The sequence below is a fragment of the Rhamphochromis sp. 'chilingali' genome (genome assembly GCF_963969265.1).
Source record: "Rhamphochromis sp. 'chilingali' genome assembly, chromosome: 13".
In the NCBI taxonomy this organism is placed as follows: domain Eukaryota; kingdom Metazoa; phylum Chordata; class Actinopteri; order Cichliformes; family Cichlidae; genus Rhamphochromis; species Rhamphochromis sp. 'chilingali'.
Window position 1 is genome coordinate 17970045 of NC_137940.1, and position 9644 is coordinate 17979688.

Below are 9644 nucleotides of genomic sequence, written 5' to 3' on the forward strand. Positions count from 1 at the left end.
GAACACTTCCGGTACAAAAGAAGCGGCTGTGAGACAGACAGTAGCTAACGTTAGCCTCTGCAGTACGTTTATTCGACTTAATTATTTTTTTTTTACTCTACTAAAATGTTTGAGGCCGGAAATCTGTCGCTGACACACACGCTAGCTTCACGCTAACGGTAGGAACCACAGTGACGAAGAGAGAGGTGCTAACGGCTAAAAGTAAACTGCTAAGAGGAGCAGTGACGGTGACAGCGGAAGCTAACAGTTTATTGCTAACAGTAAGTAAAGTTTAAGCTCAACTGCACACATGCCACGTTTAAAGTATCTGTGTGTCTGAATCTACTGTTTAAATCTTGAAGGCCGTGTTTCTAATTCTTGTAAAGGTAAAACTCCATCATCATCATCAGTGACAGCAGGGTCACTGGGTCACCAGAAGCGTTTCTTTCGGCTCCTGGTGACCTTAGTGTGATCCCCCTGCAGCTCCACGAGTTTAGCTGGTCCTGGTTTTATGTATCAGGCTCAGATTAGGAACTCTTGACTTTCTGAACAGAGACGAAGCAGCTTCTGGTACGGAGAAAAGGTGCGAGTTTCAAAGGTCCCTCCTGTTTCCTTTTCCTAACCTCTTTTACTTGCCCACGGTGGAAGGATCATTGAGGTAAAGGAAAGGTGGGTAGGAGACATACGCTGAGGAAAGGAACGGCCTCACACTCGTTTCTTTTAACAGCGTGACACTGCAGAACATGAACTACAGATTGATTTTCTTTCATCCAGATCTCTTATCTAAATTCCATCGCTGTTTTTAGAGAAAAAAAAAAAACGAGTAAAACCTGACTTTGCGCTGGGTTATTTTGGTTAGCAGCCTTCACGCTCCCTCCTTGGGAGTCACTAATTCAGCTGCTTCTGCTACCTCAGAGTAAATCTGTCCCATTGCATATAATATCCAGATGCGGCTGTCGCAGCACCTTTTGAAGAGGAATTCTGCAACTGCATTAAATTTACTCCATCACCACTGATCCCAGCTGACCTGAAGTAAACACAAACCCTGCAGTACCACAACAAAGGACATCACTAATGAACACTGATCATACAGAACCTTGAGCACACTTTGTTCATATAGATCAGGGGGTAGGCAACGCCAGGCCTCGAGTGCCGGTGTCCTACAGGTTTTAGATCTCACCCTGGGTCAACACACCTGAATCAAATGATTAGCTCATTACCAGACCCCTGGGGAACTTCAAGACATGTTGAGGAGGTAATTTAGCCATTTGAATCAGCTGTGTTTGATCAAGAACACATCTAAAACCTGCAGGACAAAGGCACTCGAGGCCTGGAGTTGCCTACCCCTGATATAGATCATAATTTTAGCTGGTACAGCGTTCTTTGTGCAACAGTACCTCAACAGGAAGTAGTTTTTATTCCAGCAGTGTGATGCTCAGCTGTGAGTTTAACCGCTGCTGTTCAAAACTATAAATCTATCAGCGGTGTATGGATGAAATGGAAAATGCAGTCAGAAGGAACATTTACATGATCCACTTTGGTCATGTTTGTTTTCATGCGTGGTCAGATGTTTTTTTTTTTGTTTTGTTTTGTTTTTTCCCCTCCCCTTTCATAAAGGATGCTCCAGCGTCTCTTATGCTAAAGGAAGAAAGATACCTGTTCCTAGTGATGGCCAAATGAAGCTTTCTGAAGCACTGAAGCTTGTATTGAAAAATGGTTCATTACTCGAAGCTTTCCAACACAGTCCTCTCCGGTGACATCTGGTGGCGAATATTTTGAAGAGCAGCTTGAATCTGCAAAATAAAACGGACTGCTCAATCATCACTGCTCACTCAAGAGTGATATTGGGCCACCGTTCCGTTGCTTTGAACATGTAATTGGTTTTGTTTTCTCAATTGGGGGGCTGAAAAAATGTAATGCGTATTTGCGTAATACATCGTCACTGATTTGTAGAATCATTTTGATTCGATACAGGATCCGATTCAATTTGATTGGAATGTGGAAAGTTTTGCCTCAGTCAGAAATATTACAATTCTGGTCATGTATCAGTATATATCCATAATTTCGTATCTATTACAAGAAAGCTGACACATGTGAGACTTAATTAGAGATGTAAACAGAGTTATGAAACCTGCAGCTGCAGAAGCCAGCGAAGAAAAAAAGAGGCAAACACAGCGCGGACCCGACGACGCACCAAAATCTGATTCTGACGAGTCGGGTCCGTGCTCTGTGTTCACGTTTGTATGCAGAATCCGTAAACCTGCTCCCAGTTACAGTTTTAGCTGTATGGTGTTTGACGACATGTTGTGAGGTTTAACCTGAGATGCTGGCGTTTCAGGCATAATAACGTTAATTTACAAATCGACACAGGATTGTAATGAATCAATATCACTTTATTCAATTTGGCATGGATTGTAATCAGAAAGGCGATAATCAAAACCCACCCCTAATCAAGAACTTGTAAAGTAAAAACATGATCAATGTAAGGTAGCCCTTTTGTTATTTACATTTAAAAAGAGGATTAGTGTTACTGTGCGCTGGCTGAGTCTGTTTCTTTTCTTAGAAATAGTTTCTCCTGCCCTGGAGAAAATCCACTTGCATGGAACAGAAGAGGCTGTGGAGTGCAGGAACCACACTGCAAGCTGGTAGATATGCAGGTATTCCTGGGTCCTGCAGACTATCACCTAAAAACAATAAACAAAATGCTTTTCTAAACTGTGTAGCAATGTAATGTACATATAGTGTCAAATACATTTTTGTAGTCTTCATTAGCTTTAATTCACATGGAAGTGTTCCTAAAGTCATATGCTGTAATGATATTTACATTATGAAAACATGATTTTGGACATTTCAAGTTTTTCACTTCGGCAGATAAAATGAATTGAGCAAAATCAACTCAAAATATTTCCACACGCCATAACGTCCTCTCTTCCTCGCTGGCTCCATATCTGTCAGTGGAATGATCACCTCTTCGCTCTCTGTCACCATCAACACACTCCACGAATCCCGTGGATGATTCACTTCCTTATATCCGTTTGAATCGGGTACCGAAGCAGTTACGTGCGTAATGAAGCTTCGGACGTCACTGGTCACGTGACTTTTGCCAAACGAAGCAAGCCTCGACACAGTGCTTCTGAACCAGTGTGTTGTTTTTTTCGACACACGCTCTGGAGCGTCAGCTTCAAGCGGGCCATCACTACCTGTTCCCCTATGAACAAGGATCAGATGGATTCATACACACCTGGCTGAGGTGTGTATGAAACCTGTGGGACTCTGTTCTTCCATGTTTATTTAGTTTTATTTTTTAAAATCTCACAGCATGGATTCATTAAAAGAATTGCCGAGGGTTGTTACTGATTGGCTGGAGGGCATCGTCACAGGTGGATCAAAGCAGACTGATTCATGTCTAAAACTGACAATCGATAACACTCCAGCTGTTACAGGTGCAGGTACCTGAGCTGTTTCTCTGGTCTCCATCCTCACCTGTGCCGTGAAGGTGAATCATTAAGTCAGAGATGAGCAGCTCTGTAAGTCATCTTCTTCTTCTGTGGTTTAACCTGTTCAGCTGTCACACTGTCAGCTGGTGTTTACCTGGTCAAGTGTGTTAAGCTCCACCTCCTGGTATTCTGTTTTCAGGTTCAGAGGAAGAGGCGGAGCACACAAAGTCCTCCGGTTTCTAGACACAACGCCAAGAGCGGGAGAGCTGCGAGTACCAGGAGGACGGCGAACGCCGACAGTGATCCCACCCCCCCAACAGAGACCATTGATGTGATGGACGGTCAGTCCCGATCAGTACACTCAGTTTCCAACTGATCGAACAGTCATTGATAGGCCTGCATCTACAGGTGTTTTCAGACCAGACCTGACTCATCTAGACACGCTCTCAACCTCTCGGCCAATCAGAGAGCTGCTTCTTTTTGAAGTAAAACTGAAGAGAAAAACATGTTCAGACCTCACCGGAAGTGATGTAAGTAGCAGGTCCTCACTGCTAAGAGAAATAAACATACCTGAGCTGTCTGCTGAAGGTGACCTCCCACACCTGAAAATACAGTCAGTGGGTTTCCTGGTGTCTCCTGATCACTGACACACCTGCAGCCCAGAGGAAACAAAATCCACCTGACAGTTAGAAATTCATCAGGGGTGTGATTAACACTTGACTTTAACACCTGAAACTCGCGACCACACGTCTGATACACAGGTGACCAAAAACGGGACAGTCACAGCTCTGTGGGGAACCTCTCTGCTCCTTAAAGTCGTTCGTGCTGGGCACCGCCAAATGGAGCCACTTTGGGTATAAAGAACCACAAGCTGTGAGAATCCAGATGTTTGACAGTGAGTGTTCATGCCCGTTTATCTCGATCTGTTTACCTGATTATTGGTTATCGATAAAATCACCAGACTTGGAGATGAAACACTTTGATCGTAAAGATGGAGCCACGTTACGTCACTGATGTCGGGTAATGTCGAGAATGATGAATAGTTGAATCTCGACACTCTGTTTCATTTCTCATCTGCTTCGCTTGGACTTCGCTTGGCTTTGCTTTTTTTTTTTTTTTTTTTTTTTTTTTAATTATCTGACTGATGCAGGCGTACAGTGAATCCATTTCATCGCCACGCTGTTGGTCTGAATGGAGACGGTGCCGCATGTCAGGCTAACACAGGCTCCTCCCCTCTGTGTAAGTGTGGGCAGAGCATGTACACGAATCTGAGTTTGTGGTTGTGTGTGTGTTCAGGTGAGGAGGAGGTGGTTGTGGATCTCACCTGTGAGAGTGGAGCAGAAGCTGCTGCTGTGGTCGACCTGACTACCAACAGTGACTCTGTGCTGGTAACTCTCTCTCTCTCTCACTCACACACACACACACACACACACACACACACACACACACACACACACGAAGTGTGCTAATGTCTAATTCTTCTTCTGTGTTTGTTTGTTTTTTTTGTTTTTTTTCCTGCTGTATCCAAAACTTCAGCTGGTGGATGAGGGTAAGTCAGACTTTGTGTTCCAAAGACTAGATTGAGGCCTGAGCTCTCACTAAGGAAGCGGTCTAATGCCTGTGTGACTGTTTTCACTCAGGTCCTCAGAACTGGAGACAACCTGTACAGAGTTATCTTGTTAGCAGCGATGAAGATGAAGACACACCCCCCGTCCTCAGTGCCACCCTCCTGCCACCGACAAACACCTCCAGGTGATACACCAACCCCTACACACTTTTATAATGTTCTTCCTCTACGACCCCCCCCAAATTTTTGCACATGCCGAGGAGCGTGTCAGGCTACGTTTCACTGTGTGTTATATACTATGCATGTGACAAATAAAGAATCTTGAACTTCTGCAGGTGATACACTGACCCTGTCAGTGACCTCACTCAAATGTTTTTGTGTTTCAGGTCAACTCCAGGGACAATCAGCTGTCCTGTGTGTCTGGACGGATACTCAGAGGTCAGTCAGAGTGTGTGTGTGTGTGTGTGTGTGTGTGTGTGTGTGTGTGTGTGTGTGTGTGTGTGTGTGTGTATTCAGACTTTTCAGCATGAATAAAGCAGAAAAATGAACTTTATTGAAACAGAGTGCCAGCAGCGAGGTTCTTTCTTTATCCTGCTGCACATGCTCAGTGTGAGCTCCGAGGACGCTTCCTTCAGGGTGAGCGTGCTCAGAAAGTATACAAACACATAACATCCTTATAGAATATGATGTAACACTATAGATCAACTCACCTCAGAATATATAAACAATTACAGCAATATGATGCAACAAACACAGCAGTACTACTAATCCAAAATACTCAAAGCTTCATAGAACTGAAACAAACATTTATTTTTAGGTCCATTCTGCTGCTGATACATACTTTAGGTTTCTGAATATTACACTTGTTGCTGCCTTTCATAGTGTGTAACTTGAAGGCCCTGAGTACTTTCTCCCACACTGAAAACACTGGAATGATAAAATTATTTGAACATTACCTAATAAGACTGATTCAGGACAGACAATTAGTTATGTTAAACTTTTCTAGCAGTCCTTCACAAACAGGGAACAGTCTGTCTATTCTCTCCATCTGTCAGCTGCTGCTGGCTCTTCCTCCTCCTCTTCCTCACACACTGCTGAGTTTGTCCTGGTGGATCATCAGGGGTGCAAAGCCTCACAGATGATGTGCAGCAGTGGGTCCCTCAGTCTGTCCTCACTCTGGACACTTGCAGTTGTCACACATGGAAATCAAATGTGTGATAAGCTGCAGGATTCAAACACAAGTGTAACTTATAAATACATGTTCATACTTTTATTCCACAATCAGAGAGAAAGAAAAAGAGAGAGTGTGCAGGACAGACAGACAGGTGAAAGTCTCAGGTGTACACACTGCTACACAACAGCACAAGAGAAGGAGGATTTAGTGTTTGTGTTATTACGAAACAAGAAGAGTTCCCAGATGGTACAGTGGACACATGTGTGACTCCTGTGATTAAAGCATCTTTCTTTCAGCTTAACGAGTGAACCGTCAGCTCGTTCAAACACACGTTAAAGTTCGTTTGGCTCGACACCGCCGAACAGAGGCAGCAATATAACATAGCTAACATTAACAGTGCAGTGAATCCTGCTTGTGCCGTGATATTCAGGACTGCAAACCGAGCAGCATTCACTAGCTGTGTCCCAAAACCTAGGCCGTATCCTCCTGAGGCAGCACTTGAACAACGTGAGGTAGGCTGTCCCAAATTGAAGGCTCCTCCAAATGCGTCCTTCATTTTCCAAGATTTTGAAGGATGGGTCGGGTGTGTCTTTCGTGGCCCACCGTATCCCAGAATTCATAGCGCGGCCCAGTCAATTCCAGTTGCCAACAATGGCGGCTGCTACTTAGTTTTAATATTACTCTTATTAATCTTTCTGGGTCACAAAATAACTTTTAACATATTTCCAGGCGAGAATGTAGCTGTGTAAAGTTCAAATATCTGCTTTATCAAGACATCGCATATTTACAAAAGTGCGACGTTTGTGGAGATGTCTGTTACCCACCAGCTTGATGGCTAGCTGGGAGGTCGAAGCTCACTAGAGAACAGCGGACACCCGGCACATCGTTATCAGACCTGCCGCCGTCTTTGGCTACTCAGGTTAAACATGGTGTGTGTGTGTGTGCCACTCACATGACTTAAATGTTATTGTTTGGCTTTTTTCACTGTTTTATTTGTTCCTGAGTAAATCGGTTTGGCTGAGATTAAAGTTATTAGATAAAATAAAACTTTATTAGTCCATTGGGAGGGTTCCTCGGGGGTTTTCACACAGCTGAATAAACGTCAAACAGAAAACTGATTAAAGTGCGAGATTCAAAGTGTTTATTGTCATGTGTGCAGAAGAAATAGCTTTTCTCTGTGCAATGAAGTTCTTCCTTTGCTGTCCATACAGAAGATGGTCGAGATGATTGAGAATTTTCTCCAGTGTCCTGTTATATTTTAGATAGCAAGGAGCAGATGGCTGAGTTTATTCATGCCCATCGAGATGGCTGGTGACACAAATCTGAAGGCTAGACCGTCCCATTTCACAGTCTCTCACTTCTGGGACACAGCTAGTGTGAGCTCTGAGTAACCTTCAAGATCGACTTTACAGCCCTCAGCTCGCTGCTGATTTAATGCAGGGTACGTTTCTTTCAGTGTGAGCGTGCTCAGAACAAATTGGTGTTGGTGACTCGAGTGTGCCTAAAAATAGTCCAACACAATGCTTGATGAAATGTGTGCTTCCTGAGGCATTGTGGGTAATGAAATACAGGCTTTACTACATTCACATGGCCACTGATCAATGAACCTAATCAATAAACATACATTTGCTGACTCTTATTTTGAAAGTTTCAGTCTGGTTTTGTGTTTTACTTTGAAAGTATTACAGTGACGTTTGAGTGCATTGCTCTGATTGGCTGTTGGTGTGTTGTTGTTGTTGTTGTTGTTGTTGTTGTTTAATTTCTGTTTGCTTTTTTTTTTTTTTTTTTTTTTTTTTTCTTCGCAGATTGTTGGGAGTGGCCGATTGGTCGTGTCCACCCGTTGTGGTCACGTGTTCTGCAGTCAGTGTTTGAGAGACTCTCTGACATCATCACACACTTGTCCCACCTGCAGGAAGAGACTTACTCACCGCCAGTACCACCCCCTGTACATCTGACATCACTCTGAGACCACAGCTGAGTCCTGCTGCCATTGGACCACAGGCCATGATGTTGATGTTATTTGCTGCTGAATTGTATTTTTTTTTTTTTTCTTTTTTGTGTGTGCGCCTCTGTTTGGACATTAAAGTGTTGAGTCATAGCTGGTAAACATGGATTAATGATTCATGTGTGTTGATTTGTTTGTTAAAGCTGAAATAAATTTTGATTTGTTTCACTCATTGATCAGCTGATGGATCTACAACGTTATGGCAGTAATGTGGAGAATAATACTGCACAATGTACTTTCTGTAATCAGAGTACAGGAAGTACTCGTACTCACACACACAGCACTGTTTTAGTCTGACTCTGTGTGTGGTGTGTGTGTTTGGGGGGGGGGTGCTTGCACTGATGAATTATGGGTAGTCAAGGGCGAAGATTAGGCATGGACGGAAGGGACATGTCCCCACCAGTATCCAGCGATTATTGAATTGTCCCCACCAATAATTTGATCTCTTCGAGTAAAGAAAATCAAACCCGATAGAAGGGGGGGGGAAAAAAAACGATCCGTCAACATCTCATTCACCCAGCGGTGCAGAAAGAGTTAAATTACGTCCTCTACTGGAGTTCTACGTCATGTGACAAATATGGCCAATGTGATTGCTGTGCCTTTCAGGGAGCTCTGTTTAGTTTTAGCAGCGGCAAGCCTGCGCTGCAAGGAGGAGAGGAGGATGGCAGCAAAAAGGAAGAATCTGGATATAAGTATTTTTCAAAGAAACCTGTAAGTCACTTAAAGCCAAATTCACTCATAAAATGTATCCCTCATAATAACTAGTGATGGGCAGATGAAGCTTCATGAAGCACTGAAGCTTTTCATCCAGTTGGTTCATCCCAGCGCAAAGCTTCTTGAAGCTTCATTTGCTCTAGTAGGACACCTACTGCACATAAAAATATTAGTTGGCATGAATTTGAAGAGTGTGGCCTTTTGCACACAGCCTGTAAATGTCAACAACAAAAGGAGTGTGTAAAACATGTATATTGTAGTGATGTCAGTATACTGTGTATATTTATACTGGCAGTATGGAAAATGATCATTTACTGTGAGGTGTGATTGGGGTGTGGACAGTAGTTGTGCTTTTGTAACGTTGAGGTATGGACAGCTACACACTGAGGCCTCAGTGTTGCCTGTTCACATTTTATTCTGTAAAAACTAAATTTTCACTGCTTTTATGGCCTTTTAGTGGGGAGAACATAGCTAGGATTTAACAATTTAACAAGTCTTTTAAATCGTTTGTCCTCCACAATGCTAAATGGCTGGGAGTCCTCAATCACCATGCTAACCAGGTCTTCATCTATTTGAGATTGTTTTTATTGTCTTTCCTCAGGAGAACAAAGCACAAATATCACACACATAACTTATAACAGTTGTATAATATTGTTATATCATGTAGTAACATTACGGCATGCTATATTATCATGGCATTTGATGGCTCACCTGGTATTGCTCCACAATCGGTGTTCCCCTTATTCTCATGCAAAGCTCTGTAGTGCC

General features: G+C 43.2%; 1 protein-coding gene across 2 annotated transcripts; it reads left to right on the top strand.

Annotated features, from left to right (window-relative positions):
• Positions 1-8321, top strand: rnf4 (ring finger protein 4). Of its 2 annotated transcripts, none has more exons than XM_080901895.1 (8): positions 1-260; positions 3414-3506; positions 3616-3757; positions 4713-4804; positions 4953-4965; positions 5057-5168; positions 5370-5421; positions 7963-8321. In XM_080901895.1, exons 2-8 carry the CDS (start codon positions 3495-3497, stop codon positions 8110-8112), a joined length of 573 nt encoding a protein of 190 aa, XP_080758021.1. In that variant the 5' UTR covers positions 1-260; positions 3414-3494; the 3' UTR covers positions 8113-8321. The 2 variants fall into 2 exon arrangements, with proteins under 2 accessions (XP_080758021.1, XP_080758020.1); XM_080901894.1 differs by having other exon boundaries at positions 3423-3506; positions 7963-8320.
• The last annotated feature ends 1323 nt before the right edge of the window (positions 8322-9644 follow it).